The sequence below is a fragment of the Rattus norvegicus genome, chromosome 10, assembly GCF_036323735.1.
Source record: "Rattus norvegicus strain BN/NHsdMcwi chromosome 10, GRCr8, whole genome shotgun sequence".
NCBI lineage: Eukaryota > Metazoa > Chordata > Mammalia > Rodentia > Muridae > Rattus > Rattus norvegicus.
Genome location: NC_086028.1, coordinates 17,736,726 through 17,762,311, shown reverse-complemented (window position 1 = coordinate 17,762,311; position 25,586 = coordinate 17,736,726). Strand labels below are relative to the sequence as shown.

Below are 25,586 nucleotides of genomic sequence, written 5' to 3'. Positions count from 1 at the left end.
CACTTGTAATCTCAGTTCAGGGTATGTAGAGAGGACATCTGGGATCACTCAAAAGCCAGTCTAATCTACCTGTGTGCCCCAAGTCAATGAGAGACCTTGTCTCAAAAGAGATAGACAAGCTTCCTAAGGATGACACCTCTGGCCCTGACTCAAAAACGCACATACATGCACACACAACCATGCACATACAACTTTCACAAAAAGGTGGTAGAAGGCAGCTGGGGAATTAGCTTAGTCAATTAACTGCTTGCCCTTCAAGAATGGGGACCTGAGTTTGACAGTGTACAGCTGTTAGCTCAAAGCTGAGGCGGAAGAGACAGACCAGTCCTTGAGGCTCCTTGACCAGCAGCCTAGCTAATCAAGTTCCAGTTCAAATGAGAGAGAGATACAGGCTCAAAAACCTACATGGACAGCATCTGAGAAAGCATAACCAACACTGACCTCTGACCTCCATATACATGTGCATGTGGAATCTGTAGAAACAGAAACAGTTACGACAGTTGGGAGATGAGGGCAAGAGGCTAAGAAAATGAGAGTCCTACCTCTTTGAAATCTATCAGCTGCATGAATGGTGGTGGTGCATTCTTTAATCATAGCATACAGGAAGCAGAGGTGAAAGGATCTTTGAGTTCGAAACCAAACTTATCTACAGAGTGAGTTCCAGGATACAGAGTGAGTTCCAGGACAGCCAGGGATAGACAGAGAAATCCTGTCTTGGGGGGTGGAGGTGGGGGTCAAATTACCAAGTCAAAAATAGGTTTAAATATAAGAAGTTAATAAAAGCTATTTTTTTTCCTCAAAAACTATACTTACTTGTTACAACCAGGTGTTTTATTACAAGAGATAGAGGAGTATAAGCAGTCAGCAAGAAATAAACCAACTTAGACTTAGTGTTCTCCGGTCCTCACAGAATCTATAAACAACAGACGCTCAGTAAACACCTGCTGAGTAAGCAAATAATCAGCAGCCAACTCTAGAAAAGTCTACAGGATGACAAGAGAGAACGCATTAGTTAAGAGAGCTTGCTGCTCTTCCAGAGGACCTGGCTTTAACTCCCAGTACCCACACGGCAACTCACAACTGTCTGTGACTCCCATTCCCCAGAGGCTCCGACACATATATAGGCAAAAATAGCAATGCACATATTAAAAATGTTAAAAGGTCGACAGGTAGAGCAAAAGCCTGGCCCGAGGCTTGCTGAACAGCCACAGTGCTTTACCACACCACCCAGGCAGTTACTGCTTCAGTTTGCTCACGTGCAAGGGTGAATCAGAAGACTTGTGTGGGAACCAAAGGAGAAATCTCATCCTCACTAAGCTGGGCAAGAGATGCCACCGGGGCTGCTGAAAACACTATGCCCTAACCTGGTTCCACATACACCTTTTCTTCTCAAATTAGAAATTCCCTTTCTTAGCTTTACATAGTTTTGAGTTTTCTATGACTTTCAACTGGAAAAAAAAAATAACAAAAAAAAAAAAAAAACAAAAACAAAAAAAACCTTAACTATTTCCTCCAAATAAATACAGGGACTAGGTGTGATGTGCACACCTACAATCCCGGAGTGGAAGCAGGATAATCAACACTGCCTCAGTTACATGAGTCACTGTCTCAAAAAAAATTAATTAAATTTAAAATAAATTTTATAAAATTCAGGCTGTAAAGATCTGGTATTCTACAGCTGAAACATTCTTAAAACCTCAGTTTACTATGGAGTCATTAGTTTTGCTGACAGTGTTTGAAATTGTCTAAAACATTCCATTCACACTAAAATCAGGAAGCTCTGCTTTGTGTCAATGACCGCGTACTTCGAGAGACTTATGGTACACCACAATTGAGAAAGCAGCACAGCACACTGAACACACAAAACCAGTTATCAAGGGAGCTCTGGGGGATTCTGCTCTTACTTCATATTATTTCTATTTTTTCTAAGATACAAGTGGACACTCTGCAAAAGAAAATTTAAATTGGGGCTGGAGAGATGGCTCAGCGGTTAAGAGCACTGACTGTTGTAAAGGTCCTGAGTTCAATTCCCAGCAACCACATGGTGGCTCACAACCATCTGTAATGAGATCTGATGCCCTCTTCTGGTGTGGCTAAGACAGCTACAGTGTACTTACATAAAATAAATAAATCTTTTTTTAAAAAAAGATAAATTAAATTTAAGAAAAACTTCGAAGAGGTCACTATTTACACAATTTGGAACTGAACTCCTTCACTGGGCCATGAGATCAGACTAAAATCAATGTGGAGCAGCCCGTGCTAACGTTTCTATGTCACCAAATTAAGTCATCTTACCTTCCTAGGAGTCAGACAAGCTTCCCAAACTGGCACGACAAAGAAGGTCCCTCCGGTCCAATCTTTAATCTATCCCTCATGTAACCTGAAGTGACCTGGTATTAACACACCAGTTGTTTTTCTATTATTCATCTCCCTGCTCACAAAGAAGGAACTCTGACAAGACCAACTGCCTCAGCCTTCTCAGCATGAAACAAACCTCCTCCCTCACTTACTCAATACCAAGGCTGTGTTGAGTATGCAATGTATGAAATGAAGTGTTGCCTGATTCTAGACATACAATTTTAAACCAATCAAGATCTGTGTCAATTTGGTGGAATTTTGTCCTTTTACACATTCAGGCTTTGTTTTGTTTTGAGACAGTGTCTCAGAACATAGTCCTGGCAGTCCAGATCTGCCTGCCTCTGCCTCCCAAGTGCTGGGTTATAAAATGGCACATCTATCACAAGATATAAGTAGCCGCAAACACATAAAAGCTGAGCAACACTGAGCAACTCTGTGGGTGAAACCACAAGGCTGAGGCACACTTCAAGAGTATAAAGTAAATTAAATGTTTGCATGTTGCTGGAGAAAATAAAGGCATATCTTCGTGCTTTGGAGAAGATTCAAAGTTTGTTTTTCTAGCTACATGTGATGTGTAGTGGTACAATGAATACACAGTTCATCTGGATTCTCTGTTTACCCTCTGCCTCCTTCCAGGGACAATGGCTTCTAACACTTGGAACTCCCTACGTGCAAGGGGGAAGAAGACCACTTCCTATCTATAATCAGCCCTTTCAAGCAGACCTGGGTTTTTGTGAGTGCGGTAGGTAACTGTTCTCTCTGACACCCTTTCATGGGCTGACGCTATAGCTCAGCAGTTAAGGGCACTGACTTCACTTCCCAGCACCCGCATGGCAGCATTGTGTATGGTAAACACCAGTGCCGGGGAATTTAATGCCTTCTTCTGACCACCTCAGGCACTACACACACATGCAGGCAAAACTTACACTTACTACTTGTAAAATAAAAATAAACAAATCTTATAATATCCGTTCATAAAGCTAGTAACCCTAAGTGAAGTGTTTCCTGGAATTCTCTACACCACTGTAGCCCATTACTGAGCATGAGGAAGAGGGTGGTGGAAACTCCTAAGGGAAGCAGGTCACGACATGGAACTGGGGAGAGCTATCTAAAGTAGGGCAAGCTGGGATCTAACACAGACGCCAGGTCTCACTGGAACTGAACTGAATAACAGGATCCCTGGTAGGAACATGCAAAGAACTGGAGAGCTGCTGATGTAAGACAAACCCGACCACAGTGTCACGACTCTGGGCAAAAAAGGAGCTTTTTTCTTTTTGAATTTGAACTGTGCCGACAACTCCACTCTTAAGTACTCTACCTGGAAACAAACATCCTGCAAAGTCTACATCATGCTCCCTTACACTAGTCCCAAAAATCAAACAATACAAACAAACCCTCTAACAGTAAAAAGAACTTGAACAATTCTTGGTGCTGGAGAGATGACTCTCAGTAGGAAAGAAAAGGTGCACTTGCTACATACATAACGATGAGGAGCACACTTCCAATCCTAGCACCTACATAACAAATATAATAAATGGGCAACCCAGATGTCTGCAACTCCAACGCTAAGGCAGCAAACTCCTTTTAGCCTCAAGGCACACACCTGTACATGTGCATATATTCATACAACACAACACACACACACATACTCTCTCTCTAAATATTTCTTAATGAATGAATGTGTCTTAAAACCATGTAGAGCAGAACAAAGCAAGCATACCCGAGTGTACAGTGTATACAATGCTAAATGACTTCTAAAAGCATGGAAATGAGCCATATGCTGATTATGGTGATGGTTATATGAGATAAAAAATAAGTAGTACATTTAACTAAACATCAACTCTACTAAGCTGATTAAATAAAAGGCAAATAAAGGCTACAGTAAAGATAACAGCTCACACCCATTAGACTGACTGACACGGACCGGCAAGCCACCAGGTGATGGAGTCTAGTGGAACTCTACCTTAGCAACAGAAACTTAAACTGGACTAGCACCTGCTGCTCGCTCAAAGACACCTGAGCTGTCTTCTCCGAGTTCCCAATATCCTATCCACAGTCAACTCTTCTATGTCAGTTGTCTTAGCTAAGCTCCCTGTGCCCACCTGTGCCACCCACAAGCCAACACTTCTATCTCAGAGCGGTCTACTCAACAGAAACTCGGGGTTCTATCTACCTAGAAGTGTTATCCACATGAGCAACCAAAACTTGGAAGCAACTGCATTATTTATCAACAGCGCTCAGCACTCAGCAGCCCAGCCATTCAAGCTACCTAGTAAAAAGCATTGAACTAGAAACGGAAAGTGCAAAGGGGCAAAGACTACAGATGTGCAAAATAGGAGAACTTCCCAGATAGAATTATGGGCAAAGTATATGAACATGTGACTACAGAGACACAGCTAGCCCGATATACCTTTCTGAGAGCTGGCAGGCACTGCTAACTCTTGGAGGGTTTTGGAATGATCTCCATCATATCTACTGAGCTAATCTTCAACCCCAGGACTTTGTGTTTTAAAGAGTTTTTTTTTTTTTTTTTTTTTGGAGCTGGGGACCGAACCCAGGGCCTTGCGCTTCCTAGGTAAGCGCTCTACCACTGAGCTAAATCCCCAGCCCTTTAAAGAGTTTTGTAAGAACTTACATGCCTGGCAAGATGACGTTTGCATTTGCAGTGTGACCCTGGGGACCTAAGTTCAATCCTTAAAAAAAATACAATTGTAATTCCATCACTCCGATGGTGAGCTGAGTCTCCTGCCTCTGTGTCAACACAGCAGGACAGAATCAACCCCCAAAAGTTGTTCTCTGCCCTCTAAGCACACTGTAGATGTGCGCTTCCACACTCATCCACACAAACTTAAGTCTTTTTTTATATAAGAATGACTTCTTTTGTCAATTCCTGGGCACACTGTGCTCACATCTATCAGTACACTCTCTCCACTCCATAGCTACAATGACTCACTTCCTCCTCTCCCCCATCTGTTACTAGACGTCTTCCTTCCCTGGAATAATGCAGCAGTCTACTAACTGCTCCAAACTGACTGCCAGAATAATCTTTATAAAGCACACATGTGGCTCAACTTGCACAGTCCATGTCCACTGCACTCATCTTCCGGTTCATGCGAGAATCCCAAGCCCAGACCCATCCGCAGGTAACATGAGGCGAGTAGGACTGCAAGGCAGACAGAAAGCACAAGCTCAGCTCCAAGAGGCAGGAATCACCGTGCTCCACATTTTCACACAAAACCAGAAATGGGGATGCTGATACGCAAGGCCCCAGTCCTTAAACTCGATGCAGATCAAATAAAATTGTCTGTGGGATCCCTGTCCAAAGGTAAACTAGTCTGTAACTTGTGACCTAAAAAGTCTAGTTTAGTTATAATGGCCTTGGCAAGTTCATCTCCCTCAGCTGCTTCACCCAGGCTACAGGAAGCAATGCACAGGACTCCTTACTCATCCCTTCTCAAGAAACCACACACCCTCTGCCAGGCAGAGGTAGCACATACCGGTAATCCCACCCCTTGGGAGGCCAGGTAAGATTGTCATACATTCAAGGCCAGCCCAGACTACATAGCTAGACTCTGCCTCATAAAAAAACCTGCTCCCACATGCACACAATTAAAAATTAAAGGGATATAGAGAAACAGCTCAATGGTTAAGACCACTTAGTGCTCTTGTAGAAGACTAGGGTTTGGTTCCCAGCACCTGCACGGTAGTTCACAACCACCTGTAACTCCAGTTCCAAGGAATTTGAAACCTTTTTTCGATCTTCATGAGCACCAGGCACATATGTGGTACACATACATACATGCAGATAAAACTCATACACAAAAAGAGTGTGTGTGTGTGTGTGATAAAACTAAACTATTAAAGAGAAAACAAGATAGACAACCTTTTACCATGTCCTGGTTCTCTTTGCTATGATGGTCCCTACATCTATGTCCATTTCTAATTTCTGCCAAGCCTCATATAGCTTTTAAAATGTGTCTTGTGACTGGAGAGATGGCTCAGTGGTTAAGAGCACTGACTGCTCTTACAGAGGTCCTGAGTTCAAATCCCAGCAACCACGTGGTGGCTCACAACCATCTGTAAGGGGATCTGATGTCCTCTTCTGGTGTGTCTGAAGACAGCTACAGTGTACTCATATATAATAAATAAATAAATCTTTTAAAAATGTGTCTTGTGTAGCTAGAGAGATGGCTTGATCTAGTTGTGCAAGCATAAGGCTGGGAATTCAGACTCTAGCAGCCATGTAGAAGTTGTGTGTTCTACATGTACTACTGCATAGCCTAGCCCAAACAGCACAGGCTCCAGACCCCCTGAGACCCTGTCTTAAAGAGCAAGGCAGAGACTGAAGAGAAAGACACCCAACACCTTCCTCAGGCCTTATGTATGCATACACCACACAAATATAACCAACGCTCACAAACAAAATAAGCAACTAAAACGTCCCTTATAAAACTTTTTCTGGGCTGGAGAGATGGCTCAGTGGTTTAGAGCACTGTCTGCTCTTCCAGAGGTCCTGAGTTCAATTCCCAGCAGCCACATGGTGGCTCATAACCATCTGTAAAGAGATCTGATGCCCTTGTCTGTACCTCGTGTGTATCTGAAGACAGTTACAGTGGACTTATATATAATAAATGAATAAATCTTTAAAAAAAAAAAAACTTTTTCTAACTCCCACAACACCAAACAAACTGATTCTCCATTTATGATTGAAAACTACTGGAAGTAACATATATATGAGTCTATTCTGTATCCCATAATACTAAAAAGGACATGCTCAAGAATGAATGAATAAACTACTTACCTATTTATATAACATGTGCACCTCAACTTTGATGGCCATTATGTTAACAAGATCCCTTAGATTTTTTCAGTATTCAGACTATCAAGCTCAGAGGGAGAAAAACTGTAATACTAAATCTGAATCAGAAGTAAGATGAACTCATAGGTCCTTTTAAATGTATTTCTCAGCACTGTCTATCACAAGGGTCTACAGTGACAAGAAAGTTTCTAGAAATAGTCCCATAAAAAGCCATAGTGTCACATAGACCTGGGACAATCTGGTTCCAAAAAGCGGGGAGACACACAAAGACTGGTGGCCATATCAAAGGAAAATGGGAGCCACCGGATGGGGCTCTCATTAACCAAATCTGGGACACTGAGAATCAGTAAGGAGGGTAACTGACGGTTAACACATTGTATAAACAAAATCCCACCGGAGTATGACGGCACAGATAGAAAGGGAGAACCAGGCTAGTCTTTGAACACTAGCTAATAAACAGAAGAAGAATGACAACTAAACCACAACTTTGTGACCCTACTTCAATAAAAGACTGGAGGGTTGGAGGCTGGAGTCTCTAGGTGAGGAGCTGTGAGTAAGAAAGACTGTTAAAAGACGCCACGCGGTGCCCTGGAGACAACCTTGCCAAGAGCAGAGGGGAAACTGCAATTACTACAGAGTTCTGGCTGCTGCCACATTAACCAAGAACAGTTCAGCGCAGCTCTTATTGCCTGTGATGTGATTTGATGTGAAGGGCATTTCTCCTATGACAAAGCATCCCTATGAAAAAGCTTAGCTTGGATTACAGCTCACCAAAGCTCCGTTTACAGGAACTAAAGCAGCAAGTGAATGCATGTGGAATGCTACACACTGCTGCACACATATGAGGAACTACCTAAACTGGGCTCTTCCGAGAAGTCAGTGGGGGAAAGGAAAGATAAGCAGCTGCTTCTAAATTAGGACAGCAGAGACAACTAAGTTCAAATTTCGGGGCAACAACACCAAAATGTTTGCAACTACTCTCAAAAGATTTGTACCAGGGTAAGAAAGAAAGGGGGGAGGGGATAAGAAGGGAAAGAACAGAAGGAAGATGCCAAGGTCACCCATGATGATTGCTGAGCACAAAAGAATGCATCTGTCTGTCTGACTCCCAAATCCATGTACATATCCTATTTTTCATGCAAGGTCAAAGAGCTTAACCTCAGTGCTATAGCAACTACCCATTAAGCGGAAGGCGTTGGTGGGCTGGAGAGCTTCCAGTTTAAAGTCCACTTAACACCATTAGGAAATGAGTGCAGTCTGAGGCAAAGCCTATGCAGGTATATGCTAAGGATCAAACTCAAGCCCTGCACCTTAGGCAAGCCACTGAGACAAACCCCAGCCCAGGGCCAGATCTTTCAAAGTGCCTACCTAGCCCAACTCCTCCTCAGAATCTTCCCTAAAGATATACTACTTCACATGTGGAATGGCACACGCACAAAGTCATTCTTATAGTACTGTAAGTTACAGCAAAACCGAAAATGATTCACGTGGCAGTCATCAGTCCAGGCTATTGCACAAATTACAGCCCTATTATACAACAAATCGGCTTGCATTTTAAAAAGCATCCCCCAGAAAGTGAGTGTCCTTTAGGAATTGATAGCTAAGATGATTAAATCATATTTTACATTAAAGTAGGTAAGATTCAGGGCTGTAGAGATGGCTCTACACTGTTAGGAACACAGGTACCTGGGTTCAATGCCCAGCACCCACACAGTGGTTCACAACTGTCTATAGCTACAGTTCCAGAGAATCCAATACCCTCCTCTGGCCTCCTCCATCACCAGGCACATATCTGTGGTATGCAGACATGCATACAAGCAAACAAACAAAAAACACTCCTACACGGGGTTGGGGATTTAGCTCAGTGGTAGAGCGCTTGCCTAGCAACCGGAAGGCCCTGGGTTCGGTTCCCAGCTCTGGAAAAAAAAAAAAAAAAAAAAGAGTGTGGACAGACTTCTTTGGGCTGGAGAGATGGCTCAGCGGTTAAGAGCACCCGACTGCTCTTCCAGAGGTCACGAGTTCAATTCCCAGCAACCACATGGTGGCTCACAACCATCTGTAAAGAGTTCTGATGCCCTCTTCTGGTGTATCTGAAGACAGCTACAGTGTACTTATATATAATAAATTAAAAAAAAAAAAACATTCCTACACATAAGATAAAATAAGATTAAATAAATTTAAAAAATAATTTTTTAATTTATATGAAAAAATTACATACATAGTAGAACATGCCTTTAATCCTGACACTCAGAAGCAAAGGCAGGCAAATCTCTGATCTACACTGCAAGTTCCAAGCTAGCCAGGAAATTTTCATCTCAAAATAAAACAACAATAAAAATACTAGTAGTAATAAAAATAAGGTAGGCATATATAGAAAAGGTTAGGTGTGCTTATAGAACAAGAGCCTTGTATTTTCTTTTGCACTGCGCACTTTATGGCCCATACAGCAGATACATATAATTTACCTTAAAATGAGTAAAATATTGATGGCCATCTCCAACAGTCTTAAGTGATTAAGATAAATATAGCATGAGGTAAAAAGAATTGCATTAAAAATCCCTTAAGAAGGGCTCTTTCCAGAACCCACGTGACAGCTCCTAACCATCTCTAAGCCCTCTTCTGGCCTCTGTGGGCACTACACACAAGTGGCACACAAGCATACATGCAAATACCCACACCCACCAAATACAAACAAATCTGTTTTAAAATCCCCTAAGGTTCTCAACCTGTGAGTTGCATCCCTTTGGGGATGCATATCAGATATTTAATTACAATTTATAACAGTAGCCAAATGGTTATGAAGTAGCAACAAAATAACTGCCCCCCCCCCCCCACCACCACAGTATGAGGACCTAGATCAAAGGGTCAAAGTGTTAAGAAGGTTGAGAACCACTGGTCTAAGGACTGGTGAATTTGAGCTCAGAGAATTCATGAACTACACAGAGATACTCTGTCTCAAAATTAACTCCCCAAAGGCAGTGCTACACTAGAGACCAACACAGCAGTCTATTATTCCAACAAGGCTAATTCTGACTCCTGCACTAGAACAGCTGTTGCTTTAACTGACAAGTAGGTAAAATAGCTGACTTGTATGTATTCAGGCTTCATGCTGTGATGTTTAAATGCCGTTTAAAATTCCATGGTTGCACTCACCAGGGCTAGGTGAGAAACACTCAAAACTGAGGCTGGCTAGGAGGCTAGGTGCCTCTTGGCTATCTATCATTGCCCAGGTTATTTTTCTCCTGATGTAACCGGATGTGGAACTGAAATCAGGGGAAGGAACAAAGGATGTACATACAGTGAGCTCAGTGACTTTCTGATAGCCGGTTAGAGTAAGAAAAGATGCGACTGCGAGCAATGGTTTCATCTGTCAATGGGAACAGGAACTAGCAGGCTGCTGGGAAATCAGAGTTCGAGAGATGTGTAGCCATACCTGGTCAGCATCACAGCCCATCCCTGTGTGCTGGCACCCCAGACAGGCCGTCTGAGTCATCTCACACAGCTACATGAAGGCAGAGGCTCCCAAACTTCCCTACTGGTGAGCTCAGACCAATATTACATACAGCTATCTCTACCCTTAGGTTTGTTTCATCTACTGGTGAATCAAATTCGTCATTAATTTTGCCTAATATAAACTCATTTTTCTTTTCCCCTAATACGTTCTATTACAGTATTACCAATCCTAAGGACGAAAGCAAACACCTACCCCAAGGCCTCAAGGCAGAAGAAAAATCTAAAACTCATGATATTACTCCTCAAGTCTGCTACTAAAGCCAACAACCCCTGAACTCTGAGATCCGAGGCCTACAACTTCCACAAAGCAACGGCGCCCTAGTGAACCCTAGTGAACCCTAGTGAACCCTCTTGCACCTCTGCCTTCCATCTCTTCATCCTGCATCCATTTACCAAGCTGACCTCCTGAAACACCAATTCATTTTTGTTTCCCTTTTTACATCAACAACAAAGAGAAAATGACAAAGCAAGAGAAATGAATAACACAGTAGGTGAAAACACACCCCACAGAGCAGCGTGCAGTAATGATGGCGAATGTGCCAGGGGTATGATCCTCAGTGTGCCCGTGTACAGCACACTATACGACCAAGTTACATAAGCTTAGTAAGCCAACCATCTCCTTAAGAGTACAAAGTGGACAGAAAATGGGTCACAGCAATGACAAAGGAACTCGAAGCAAACCAGGGGCCAGAGCTGGGGAGAAGGCTCATCGGAAAAGCTCTCCTCCTACAAGCTGGAGGAGGGGAGTCCGAATCCCAATCCCAGCAGCTAACTATACTAGCCCATCCGATCAGTGAAGCTCACTGTAATGAAACCTCAGGTAAATAAAGTAAAGAGCAATGGAGAAAGACATCAGCTTCTAGCCTCTACATGAAGGCACGCACACACGTGCTCCAAATGAATAACGGATACATATGCAAAAAGGAAAAAAAAAGAGGAAGAAACAAGGACCTCTCCGACTTCTAAGTCAAAAGTACATTCAAGCTGAATGTGCTAATGACCTAGGTGCTCTAAAAGCAGATAGAGTGCTGTCATGCAGCTATGACTTCAGCACTGAGGTGGGTGAAGGAGGACCACAAATTCCTGCTCAACTTGGGCTACATACAAAACCCTACCTCAAAACAAAAAGCAAAGGAGAGGGAAAAAGACAGGAAAACCCAAAACCCTAAATACCATAATCAGAAAAGGTTTTGAACTGAGGTTTTTGCCTTCAATAAATCTATACACTTCATGGGAAACAAAAAACAGACAAAAAGTTTCCAGCCATCCATCCAGCAGATAATCTTACTTAATTAACAGATTTGAGCCCATGATATGACCTGCTAGGCCAGTAGTTCTCAACCTTTTTTTTTTTTTATTCATTTATTATATATAAGTACACTGTAGCTGTCTTCAGACACACCAGAAGAGGGCGTCAGATCCCATTACAGATGGTTGTGAGCCACCATGTGGTTGCTGGGAATTGAACTCAGGACCTCTGGAAGAGCAGTCGGTACTCTTAACCGCTGAGCCATCTCTCCAGCCCGTTGTCAACCTTCCTAATGCTGTGACCCTTTAACACAGTTCCCCATGTTATGATGACCCCTGCCAAGTACACAATTATTTTCGGTGCTACTTCATAGCTGTAATTTTGCTACGGTTTTAAACTGTAATGTAAAAATCTGGTATGCAGGATATCTGATATGTAAGCCCTGAGAAAAGGTTGTTTGATGTCACATACACACACACACACACACACACACACACACACACACACACAAAGGATTGACACGCATAGGTTGAGCATAGGTTACCTACAAAAAGAGAATGTTGTAGTCACTCTGGGTAGTCTGCAGGCCCCTCTGAATTAAACTAGCATATAAATAGCATCTAGCAACTCTTGTGTTAGGGGAATACTCGGGCTGGGGATGTAGCTCAGTTGGTAGAGTACTTGCCTAGCATGCACTAGAGCTCTGAGTTTGATGCCCACCATTAAATAAAACAGTGTAATCGTGCATGCCTGTAATTCCCAGCACTCCCATGTGGATACAGGGCCATCCTCAGCTACACAGTAAGTTCAAGGCAAGCCTGAGAGCTACATGAGACCCTGTCTCAAAAGAAGGAAAAGAATATACTAATCTGAAGAGACAGATGGTTCGGTGGTTAAGAATATACTAATCAGGGCTGGAGAGATGGCTCAGTGGTTAAGAGCACTGACTGCTCTTCCAGAGGTCCTGAGTTCAATTCCCAGCAACCACATGGTGGCTCACACCCATCTGTAATGGGATCCGAAACAGCTGAAAACAGCTACAGTGTACTCATGTAAATAAAATAAATCTTTAAAAAAAAAAAAAAGAATATACTAATCATGATATATATATTCACCATGAACTTACACTAGTTTCTGGACTTACTAGCGGTACTGTAAAATCACTGATGTTGCCCCACCCCTAGGCTACAGAAACACTTTGAGCACAATAACTGAACAGATTTCTGGGAACTCCCAGCCAGCTTCCCAATATCAGGATTACAGGCTCATGAACTGCCACGCCCAGCCTTACTAAAGTAAGAAAACTGTACACAATGTCACACAGTGAAACCCAGTGTAGCCATGCTGGATGTTGTTCTAAACAAGAGCACAGAGTTGGATAAAGCACATTCCCTGAAGCCTCGCTGCCTGGGTTCCCTCTCATCTCTGCTCTTCAGCAGATTATTTAACCACTCTAGCCATCGGTTCCCTCAGCAATGAAGCACTGAGAGCGCTGACCCCAGCAGGTTACTGTAAGGAAATCTGAGTTCTGATCTGACCATGAACTACATGACTCTTCATAGGTGCTACCACCTGCTCTTTCCATTGCATCAGCCACAACCCACTGCTCTTAAGGCGGGGTGCTAGAATATGAGCAAATGCAAAGAAATTCAGTCTGTAACACACAGTTTTCAAACAGTATAGAGTGTGGAGAATAGAGGGAATTTACATAATGAAAAAACTGTATTACTTGAGAACATCTATCCTGTCAGGCTGACGGATGACAGGTCAAAAGAAGTATATGCATTTGAGCTGTAAGCTATTTGAGTAAAGCTATAATACTATGAAGGAATGGGAAAATGTGGGATTGAATTCAATGGGGATCCCTGTACACAGCACACTGTGTTTTAAGGTACTGTGCCTCTCTTCTGCTCCTAAATTACTTTCATATTCACCTGAACAACTGACTAAAGATCTGTTGGATTTTCTCAAAGCAGACAGAACACCAGAAATTACTAAAATACTGTGTTGCTAGTTTTATGTCAACTTCACATAAGTTAGAAGTCACTGGACAGCGGGAAGCTTCCACTGAGAAAATGCCTCCATAGGGCTGTAGGCAAGTCTTAGGGCATTTCCTTAATTAGTGATTGATGGGGCAGGGCATCAGCTCCTGCCTCCAGGTTCCTGCCCTGTTTGAGGTCCTGTCTTAACTTCCTTCAGTGATGAAGAGTGATGTCAAAGTGTAAGCCAAATAAACCCTTTCCTCCCTAACTTCATGATGTTTCATTATAACCATAGTAACCCTGACTAGGACAAATACCATGCCAAACAATGAGCTAGCATGTGTGTGCTCTTCAAGGAGAAATGCACTGTGAGGGGCTAGGGAGATGGCTCGATTAATAAAGTGCTTGCTGCACAAGCATGAGGGCTTGATTTGATCTTCACCCACATAAATCAAAACATAACAAAAATAAGTAAGCAAATCACCTCAAAGTTTGAGGCGGCACACCTGTTATCTGAGCACTGTCTCCTGGCCAGTGTAGGGTCTCAGGAGAACCTGTCTCCACAACAAGGTATAAGAGCTACTGAGAGAGACACAGCCATCACCTGGCCTCCGTGTGCAACCCCTATCCCCGAAACAGCCACAGTGAGCACATACACACCTACATCTACACACACACACACACACACACACACACACACACAACTTCACTGTTTTGAAAAAAAAAGTGAAAATCCAAAAAGGCTTAAATACAAACTTCATTGGACCTAAAAACCTAGGCCTGAATCTGGCTCTGCCATTTACTGGCTGCATGGCCTGGGTAACCTGCACTCCCTCAGTACTTCCGAGCTTCATTCTACTGTTTAAAATCCAAGTGACCAACTAAAAATCCTGTGTGCTAACTAAAAAACATGCCAAGTACCTACCGGCGGTACCTAGAAAAAGTTAGCAATGCTCTCAACAGTTGCTACACGGAGCAAATCTTCCTGAGAAAACCCTCTAGGAGTCCTCATGACAGACTGCTACTTTACATGTATTTAAAAAAGTAATCTGGGCCATTATCAACAATTAGTCCACAAAAGAAAATGTCTCAAAATGGCCACTTGTTTTATAAACTATCCCCTCAGACCTCCCAAAATCCCCGCTTACAATATTCTCTGTTGAGAGCTGATGAGAAGATATTTAAGCCCGTAATTGTAACCCTTGCATGTATGAAGTTTTTACTCATAATTCTGCCATAGCCCCTTCACTGACTGCCAAATACTAGGCACAAATATCCAGTATGTCTTTCATCCCCTAGAAACAGGCAAAAAAAAAAAAAAAAAAAAAGATTTGTTTGTTGTTTGAAATACAGCCTTACCCTGTAGCCCAGGCTGGCCACCAGCCTGCAGCAATCCTTCTGCCTTACCCTCCCAAGTACCAGGATTACAGGTGTGAGCCTCAATATGCAAATTTGAAAAGATTTTTTAAAAGTGTCTTTCAGTGAGGTAAGTCCACAAAACAACACAACACAGGGCAATGGCTTACCTGGAAAGTATTTTGCACTTCAGATCCACCACTGAATGAATGGGGGATTCCCTTCAGACTAGTCTGAGAAAAGACAGCAGTCAAGCATCTTCCAAGATTCTTTCCGTTTACTGTATCCAGCTTTCTTCAACAAAATCCCAAACATGCACTTCGGTAACTGTTGAAAGACAGAGAGCAATCCATACACCCACCATGGTACCAGCGGCAAATGACAGCCACCAAGAATGGAGAGAAGGGCCGGATGGAATGGTGGATTTGAGGCACAGACCTTGGCCATGAAGGGCCTGGGGCAGTAACCTTCACCTTTGCATTGAGAGGAGTCTACATAAGGAATAATGAAACTCGGCTAATGTTAATACTTATGTATGACAAAGAGCATACTATCTACAAGTGAAAAGAACTAAAAACTCACTCAACCGTCCAGAGACTGTCCCCATCATTCAGTACAATGACCTTCCTATTGTTTCTAGGACAGCTCTTCCGCCATTGCAAAGGCAGCTTGCCAGCCAGAATGAAAACAAGCAAGGACTCAACTATCCCCCAAGATTTCCTGACATACGGAGCGTGTGCCACTGGAAAGACATCAACTCCACATACACTTCTCACATCCTTGGTGCTCAGCTGGAGTACAGAATATTCTTAGAACATGGCAGTAAGTGTGAACTTACAGTTCAATAAAGGCCAGTACCCCACAATAGCTAATCACCAAGTAAACCAAAGAAACAATAATATATACTAATCAGTAATTTACAAGATCATTACAGTATATACATTACAGTATATCCAAATTATAGTAAACATTACAGTAAATCCAAATTCTATTAACATCCTTTTTCTACTGTGAGTTTTCTTAGACCACAAATTCTAACAAACTATATAACAAAAAGAAAAGCCACTAACTTAAAGACCATAGAGAGTGTGAAGACTGAACTTGTCACACTATAGCCAAAGTGTCCCTGCAGTATTAAATATCTACGACAGACCAAGCCTTATATATTACTGACCCACATTTAAGCTGGGAGGTGGTAGAACACACCTTTAACCCCACCACTCAAGAGGCAGAGGGAGGTGGATCTCTGAGTTCAGGCAAGCCTGGTCTACAGAATTCCAGGACAGCCACGGCTACACAGAGAAACCTGTTTCAAAAAAGAAAAACAACAACAAACAGCTAAAGGCACCAAAATATTTAATTCTCAAGAACTTCTCCCAAGTCCTCCCATCTATAGGAGGAGGTAAAGCCTATATCATTTTCAGAAAACACAGCTGCCTCCTAAGTACGAGGGTCAGAAAAGCCATTAAACACTTTCAAAGGCCCTAAGTTCATGAGAACCACAAAAGTACCGAAGGGTGAGAATTTCAGCCTGGTAACAGAAAGAACAAACTCCACATATATTCCATGTTACCAAAGAGCCATTCCATCCCAAGGTCCCAAGCATGAATGTCACAGCAAAACACATCTTAAAGGTGCCTGAGTCCTCTTCTGTGTTAGCAACCATCTAAGTTCCCATCCCAGCTCAAGAGAAACTTCTCAGATGCAGAACCATCCACAGGCAATGGTAACAGTGTGCTGACTTCCACGCCCTGGGCACCGAATGGCCAGGGTGAGTGTGAGTAAACAGCCCCACAGTGACCAGATGCAAATACTACGTCCTCACAACTTAAAGACAGCACCGTGCCAAGAGAAAGAAAGAAAATGCTCAAGCTGTTCCTCACTAGCTGATGTTACTGAGCCAAGAATGACTGGAGGCTGAGGCTATGGCTCAGTTGGCAGCGGGCTTGCCTGGCATTCAAAGTCCCAGCGTCTGTCCCTGGCACTGCATGAACTAGATGTACATCCTTCTAAGCCCAGGACTCCGGAGGTGGAAGCGGGAAGATCAGAAGCTCAAGGGCATCTTAGTAAATTCAAGGCCAGCCTAAGACACATGCAACCTGTCTTAATTAATTAAACTGGAAATCCAGGTGTGACAAAGTATCCAGTGAACTACACTGGCAGCCAGTTGCTCAAACAATACATTCTTTTTCAAAGTTCAACTTACATCCAAACTGCAGGATAGGACACAGCAAAACCACCACTTCATCGGCCAACTTGTTTCTCGCCCTATTGAATCCTCTGGCTTTCCCTGGACTGGTAAGTTAATTTTTCACCCTTCCTTCAAAGAAGTCTCTCTCCAATGCCTAACTGGTAACAGGCTTTGCGGAAGGTTAACAGACAAAGGTGGAGAGTGAAGACTGAGTTCTCCCTGTCTCTTCTCAGACAGCCAAAATATACTTTCTTATCAGTTCTTAATGTGGCTAAAGGTTCTCGGCTTAACTCCTTAAGAAGAAGGTGTGTAGAGCCCATACTTGGTTTTCCTTCTGTGGAGGGGTCTTTCTCCTGGAGACCAGCTCCTACGTTCACTGCATTCGCACACTTCTCTACACGCGAGCAAGCATTTTTCTTTTTTCCCTCCATTTTTCTTAATAATGTCCCAATTTCTACCTCACTACATTCTGGCCTGTAAGTCCTTTATGTTGCCTAACCATTAGAGTGAATTTCCTAAGTAATCTTCCTGCTGACATTATGAAACTCTACACAAAAGTTAGCATGTGTTAAAAGAGTAAGCCAAGGTTAGACACAGCAACTGGATTGTCAGGCCCTCCTAGTCTGTCTCTCATTTGCCTACAAAGACAAACTTCCTGTTAAGCAATTGTGATGAAGCAGAAACTTAACCAAGGGGAACTCATTCCTGACCAACAGGTTTTCCCCCATTGTCAACTAATTCAATAAACATCCAACCTAGAAGGAAACATGGTTTATTCAATTAATGGCCAAAATCACCAGCTTTACCAAGAATCACAAATCTTCTAAACCAAGAAACATTAATCAGAATTTTCGATGTTCACACACATTAACTGCCAGTCTCATTCTACTGGGATACCCAACACAGGGCTGGGGTGGAGGAAGGGATTCTCTCCATAGTTACAAAGGTCTGATCAGACTAAACGTGATGCCTCCCACATTTTCTAAACCATTGTGGATTCTGTAAAATATTACCATTTCCCTCAAAGAATGACTCACTATCTCTATGGGCTACAAGAGACTGAATGTTAGGCCTCTAAAAATAAATGCATATACATATGAATAGCTTTACAAGTAAACATGTGCACAGCTCAAGAAGAAAAGTTAACTTCCCACACCATCTGTCCTGACTCTGCTTTACAAAATGCAGACCCCTGAAGGCTTGTCATGGAGGCACACACCTACAATCCTAGCAACTTTGGAGGATGAGGCAGGAGGACATCAAGTTTGAAGCCAGCCTGGGCTACATAGTGTTTCACTAACATACATACACACACACACACACACACACACACACACACACACACACACACACACAAATACACATACTCACACATACACAAATATACACATCATGCTTATGCATACACAATAATAAAATGTTTTTTAAAAAGAAGCATCAGGGGGTTGGGGATTTAGCTCAGTGGTAGAGCGCTTGCCTAGGAAGCGCAAGGCCCTGGGTTCGGTCCCCAGCTCCGAAAAAAAGAACCAAAAAAAAAAAGAAAAAAAAAGAAGCATCAGTCAGGTGTGGTGGTACGTGCCTGAAATCCTAGGGGAGGCTGATACAGTCTGGACAACTTAGCAATGGTCTCAAATATTAGAATTAAAAAGGGTCTCTGAGTTAGTAAGGCTGCCCCCACTGGGAAGTTCTTTCATATACATATATACATGTCTCTTGAAACCTCCCCATAATTCAGAAGGCTCTCCAGGTTTCCATATGTGTACAGCTAAGCAGCCTTATTAGGCTTCCTTTAAGGTCACATAGTGAGTACAGAGCTTTGACAGAAAATCAGGTGTCTTGCTCTTCTGCTGTGCCCTTTCTGCTAGTTAAGTCATGATTTCTAAGGTTAGAAAGTCCTTGTAGCTTAGCAAGTATTCTCACCAACATATGTAAAAGGAGAGTAGCTTGCTCAGTTCTTGATTAGATGGTCTAGGATGCATATAAGTCTATATGCATATACGATGACTAAATGTTTATACATGTCATATGAGCCACACATATCTTCCATTTCCCTCATCAGTCTTTTTCTTCTACGTACACCTTTGTCCTAAACTTATTGAAAGAAAATCTTAAAAGGATGATATTTAAAAACACAAAACCTCAAGCAGTGGTCTTTGGTCCCAGCGCTCTGAAGGCAAAGCTACAGAGCAAATTCCAGGAAGACAAGGGCTACACAGAGAAACGCTGTCTTGAAAAAACAAAACCAGAGAGAGAGAGAGAGAAAGAGAGAGAGAGAGAGAGAGAGAGAGAGAGAGAGAGAGACCCTAACATTAATTAAAATTAATAGATAGCCAAGCCACTGAACAGTACACACTTGGCACACAGTGAAGGAGTGAAAGGATCAGTGGCTGCAGCTTCTGACACAGGTGTTCAGACCCAACTGTAATTCTGGGTAATTCCGTAAATGAGGCTAAGGTTCCATAAAAGTTAAGTTACTATGAGCACTAGAAACAGGTGAAGTCTCACAGACATAAAGACGGCTAAGATACAGAAAGTAGCTCACTACTAAATGAACGGCTATTACAAGAGCACACTGTGTATGTGAGGAGCTGTGGCCAGAGGAAGGGAGGAAGGGAGCTCTCCTCCCATGAAGATCTTTATCATCTAATGGGGGACACAAACAGTGTAACCACAGACTATGCTAAGTGCCACCAGATAACTCAAATGTCAGGATTCCTTTAAGACTCTTCCACAGAGATAGTGCTATGCAACTAAACAAGATGTTATCCACCACCACCATATACCAACTGACATCAAAGGGGTGGCCTCCATCGAATTCTTCCAGAGGTTTATCAGCATAAATAGTCTCAAAGAAGTCTGCTGAGATATGACCTAAGTCAATCTGGCTCAAGGCAGTTTATACCAGTGCTGTCAACACAAACAGTGTGACAAGTGTATGCAGGAACATGGCCCACCAATTCTTGCTGGACCACAGAAAAGAAAGTGGGAAGAAAGAGCAGAGTGGCAGGTTCAAAGAGGTCAAGAAAGTGGCAGGAGGGAGCCGGACTGAAAGAGGGACAGAAAGCAGAGTCAGCAGGTGTCCTCTACAGGATCCCTGAGTCCTTACAAACAGTTCTAGAACTCACAGCTCCCACAGCACTGCCCAAAAACACATGTGTGGGTGTAGGATTCTGGGTCAGTGGTCTAGGGAGTAGCCTGAGCTAGCTCTCTACTTAAAGGGCAGACTACAGCAGTCAGGGCAATCCCTGTCAAATCTCAAGGACACTCCGCCTACTTCGAATTCTCAGGCAGAGTATCTATCTGAGCCACAGTCTCGCAGAACAGGACAGAGTCTACAAACACATGCGGTTTATTTCAGCTGGGCTCTGCTGAAACCTGCATCCATTCTGCACATGCGGTGAGCTAGCACCACCAGAGAGCAGTGAGGGGGTGAGTGCAGACGCCCAGTGTCTGGAGACTCACTAAACAATCCTACTTGCCTTACGAAGCCAAAGACAGGAAGGGAACGGGGAAAACTGAACCAAAAAGAAAAGAGAAAGACAAACGGTAATTTACCTTAACAGTTTCTTTCATCTCCCTAGTTTTGCAGCCTGCCTATATTCAATAGCTCTAAAAATAGCATTTAGATTGCACCTTCTTATATTTAGTCTTTATTACTTCATCCACTTAGGAGCTGAAAGCAAGAAGGAAGTGACTCACTTAAGGTCTCTTAGCAGAGGGGAATGTTACACAGCCAATAACTCAGTACAAGTGTAAATAGGCCAGTTTTGTTCACGTTCATGAGGCAGAATTATCATCCTTAAACTTCTTTAAAATACATTTACTTATTTGATGGAATGGGGTAGCTTTCCAGAGATTTCTTCTTCCTCTATGTGAGTCCTAGGGAATGAAACTTAGGTAGTTAGGCTTGGTGGCTAGCATCTTTGACTGTTGGCCTGTGTTCTTAAACTGTTGCAGCTTTTTGCTGTCCTCTCAGGGAGGAACTGGCCACCTGTCTGTCAATCTGCAGCTTCCTAAGGAATACCTGTACATCAACTCATGCTCCCACCTCAGTGCGATGCATAATGAATGAAGTTTGCATTCTTTCCACTGAAATCCGACCAACCAGACACACAGCCTGGTGAGCTCTGAATATTTCCAAAAAGGGTCACTGTTTAGCTCACTGTTCTAGCTCACTCATAATAAAGCTGATTGTTGCAGAAACGTTTAGAACACAGGTCCACAAAGTTGGCCCATGAAAGCCACAAGACAATTAAATTATTCACTATCAGCAACTATAAAGTCATTGTCTCTTTCAAGAGTTCATTCAAGAGGATGGTGGCACCATAATCCCAGCACCTGGGAGGTAGAGGAAAGGAGATTGAAGACCAGCTTCAGCTACAAAGTTCCAGGCCATCCTGGGCTACAAGAGTCCCTGCAAGAGGACAGGGAGCTGGAGAAAAAGAGAACATGTTAAGAAGAAGAAAAAGGAGGGAGAACGATAAGGAAAGGGAGGAGTAAAGAGAGGACAGAGCAGACAAAGGAGGAAAGTGGGGAGACAGAGAGCCCATATGAGGTTTCTGTTAAGAGTCCTAGACACAGACGCACCTTTGGTAGTCCAGGCCTCAAGTAGTCACCAAGGGGACACCTGGATTTTTAAACTTAACTATTCCGCTGTCACCCACCATCTTTCTCCTCCAACTATCCCCTAGGATTGCTAGGGACAGAAGCAAAGTGTATACTATAATAAACAGGTGTAGTGTACTGGTATTCCACAACCAACACGAAGTCATTCTCAAAGTAGTATTTTAAAATATAACACAGTAGGGTATGTTGACTATAATTGAAACTGATCATAGTGAGAAACAGGTACCAACGATTTGGAAAAACTGTAGCTGCACACCTTATAAATGACTCAAGCAACGAGCCATACGCATAGACAGTAAATCAGATCCAGCAATGCAGGCCTCGGCACTACAATCTTTAGGGGGTTTGAGACTGACTTTTGGTTGGTTGTGGTTTTTTTGTTTGTTTGGTCTTTGTTTTGGTTGGTTTGGGGGATTTCATTTATTTGTTTAGGTTTTGAGAGACAGGGTTTCTCTGTGTAGTTCTGGTTGTCCTGGAACTCACTTTGTAGACCAGGCTGACTAACTCACAGAGATTCACCTGTCTCTGCTTCCTGAGAACTGGGATTAAAAGCATGTGCCACCATGCCTGGCACATTTTTTTATTACATTTCTAAGAATCCTACATTAAATCCCTTTTATGTCTTCATTAGGTGACATCTCTTCAATGTAAGGGCAAACAATATCACACAGTCTAACCCAGCCATGAGGATTTTATGGACACTAAGGAAGCATGTGCTCTACCACTAAGGTGCACCCCAGCACCTTAACAGTTACTCAAAACAAAACAGTTATAAGCTTAGAAAACCAGTAAGTGTGGGCCAGAATATTTCTTTAGTCATATGCTAAAAGACCATGCCTGAGGTTAATTACACTGTATTTCTTCTAACTCTCCTGAAAAAGAAGACATTTTGGTTGTTTTAAGTGAATATGTTTCATATGAAGCACTGGTCATTATGAAAGCAGATATACTGTTTTGTCTTTAAGAAGATGGAACATGTATCTTCATACATGAAGATACTTTGACACTTTGCCAAAAAAGAGGTCATCAGGATGGCTCAACCAAAGACACGTGATCATACATGCAGAACGAAATGAGTTCAAGTCCCAGAACCCAGGTAAAAGCAGAAGAGAATCTTTACAACATGGTCCTCTGACCTCCACAGGCCCACTGTGGTGCACGTGTGAATTCACATTAATACATAAGGCACGTTTTAAAGACATTTTGTCAAAATAACGGACTACTAAAGTTTCCCAAACTGTTACAACCGACAATTGGATGCTGAAAAAGAAAAAAGGTCCTCAGAACCTGAAGATAAAGTGACAGAATCCCTGTGAACACACACACACACACACACACACACACACACACACACACACCCCAGAAACTTCCAGGTTTGATTTTTCAACCATCCAGTTCTGCACATTGTGCTGAGTCCAGCAGACATGAGACTCTGTAGTTATGCTACTATTACTTCCATTTTAAACGTGTACCTTAGCTCCCTGGACAACATCATCCACAAAAACCATGGGCTATCCAACAGACTTTCAGTATCACCATTTATTATTTATAGCACTAAATGGGGGAAGTGGCTCTGATGTCACCAACCCTACCCAGTGGAATCACTGACTCAATAAGCATTTCACACTGGAGAAACTCTGACGAGGAAAACACATTGCTAAGTTCAGTAGATCGTTCACCTTTCCTCAGTACTGTGCGGCAGATACTAGTTGTTACGATATTAGTAGAGATACAAAGAAACTGTCAAGGTTTTCACAGGAAGAAGCCTTTCTTATGTCCCCAACTCTCCTGGGCCCAGTTTGATTTCCCTCACGTTCAAACTGGCAGGTACTACCAGCCATACTTTATTTCTTCCACCAATAAGCAAATCCTTCACTTTCCCAGCCATTCACTCACAGCCCTGTTTCCAAAAACCTTTCTAGCACCAAGTCTGAGGTCAGAAATGGGTTAGGGGTGTCCGGGAAGACCTGACCAACCTGGCTACCAAGGGTTTCTAACAGTAAAGGGATCGCTGCTTCTCGGTGGGTCAAGAACACCCCCACACACACACCGTCCCGCTTTTTATTATTAAAAGAAAAGAGGGTGGCAGTGATGAAGGCGACCTCTTCTCCCTCCCCTCTCATTTCCCAAATGATAAAGTTATGGTTTTCCTTTTCTGGGGGATGGAATTCTGAGTACCTAGGGCCCTGCTATACAAACATCCTTCACGGCAGGGTAGGAAACCCTTTGTCCAAGAAGCCTGACACCGCAGGGGCTCGGAAAAGAGGCCCCTTATCCCCTACAGCCTCAGACTCGTGGGCATGCCCAACATCCCAGTCCTGAAGGGCCTATCCTGGCATCCACACAGCGGTAGCTTGGGGTGAGGGTGCTGAGACCCACCGCCACCCCACCCCCTAAGCCTAGGTTACGGAGGCCGAAGCGGCTCCAACTGGTCTCGGACAACCTCCCACCACCATCACCCTCGGCTTGAGCGGGGCTGGGAAGCGCGATGCAGGCCTGGCAGAGGAATCCAGGGAAGGGAAAAAGAAATCCCCTTCTAAAAAGACAGTGTGATGGCAAGGCGAGAGTGAGCGGTGGCTCCGGCAGGAGCGAGGCAGGGGCGCCCGAGACTGGTCGGAGCCCGGCAAGGAGCGGGGAGGGGGTGGGGGAGTTCGCGGGGAGCGGAGGCCGGGCCGGCCCAAGAGCGCGAGGCGTCAGCAGCGAGCCGTAGCAGGGGGCCGGCCGGGCCCAGGCGACGGGGAACGAGGGCTGGCCTGGCGCGGACGCCGAGGTGGGCAGGCCCCCGGGCCGCCGGCCGGCCGGAAGAACTGAAGGCCAGCGGGCCGCACTCACCATGAGCTCGATGGTCTTGTCTTCAATCACCGAGTCGGGCTCCATGGCGGCCCCGGCGGCCCCGCCTCGCTCTCTCCGCTCAGCAGCGAACGGCCCGGGCGGAGGAGGCGGTGGCAGCGGCGGCGGCGGAGGCAGCTCTGGCACCCACTCTAGCTGCCAGCCCGCCCGGGCCGCCGGCAGCTCCGCCCTCCCCCTCGGCGGACGCAGGACGCACGGCGAAGACTACAACTCCCAACAACCGCGGCGGATCGCTAAGCCTTATGGGAACAAGAAGCCGTCGGGCCACTCTGCCAGGGTTCCGCCACGGGAGAGAGCACCTAGGGGAGGGCAGGGCTGGGAGTGCGGGGACATGCAGATCTGGAGTATCTAGGACTTGCTCGGGATAGGGCCTCGCGAGCGCCGCGACTACTTGTCCCAGAAATCCTCGCGCGCGCGGTCTCCTTCCGGTTGGTCGTTCCAGACTTCCTGGCAGCGGGTGGCTGCCCGGACCCGGACGGAAACTCCGAGGCAACTCCTCACTTGTCTGAGATCTTTGCGGTGCGACCGATTTCCGCACATGCGCAGTAGTTGTCTGCAGTGCCCACTGGTCGTCTAGGTGCTTGCGCGGCCGCCCGGTGTATTACACTTGGTAGGGACAGATGGTGGAGACAGGTGGGTCCG

At 44.0% G+C, this 25,586-nt stretch overlaps 1 protein-coding gene and 1 long non-coding RNA gene across 14 annotated transcripts in view; one reads left to right on the top strand and one right to left on the bottom strand.

The window, feature by feature from the left end:
- Fbxw11 (F-box and WD repeat domain containing 11) overlaps nt 1-25,131 on the bottom strand; it is a 97,654-nt gene extending 72,523 nt beyond the window's left edge. For 5 of the 11 annotated variants that reach the window (XM_017597238.3, XM_039085890.2, XM_017597243.3 and 2 more), the window contains exons 1-2: nt 24,927-25,068; nt 15,448-15,604 (exon numbers count right to left, since the gene is read on the bottom strand). Coding sequence is in view for 6 of the 11 variants with exons in the window: in XM_017597240.3 (XP_017452729.1) it covers nt 24,927-24,971 (45 nt within the window). In the remaining 5 variants the exon portion in view is untranslated. 11 annotated transcript variants of the gene reach the window in all.
- Nucleotides 414-11,540, top strand: LOC120095061 (uncharacterized). Of its 3 annotated transcripts, none has more exons than XR_005490109.2 (3): nt 414-653; nt 2,995-3,100; nt 10,849-11,540. It is a non-coding gene; the product is annotated as an uncharacterized LOC120095061 (long non-coding RNA). The 3 variants fall into 3 exon arrangements; XR_005490108.2 differs by having other exon boundaries at nt 414-672; XR_010055560.1 differs by having other exon boundaries at nt 414-672; nt 2,995-11,540.
- Nucleotides 25,132-25,586: the final 455 nt, after the last annotated feature.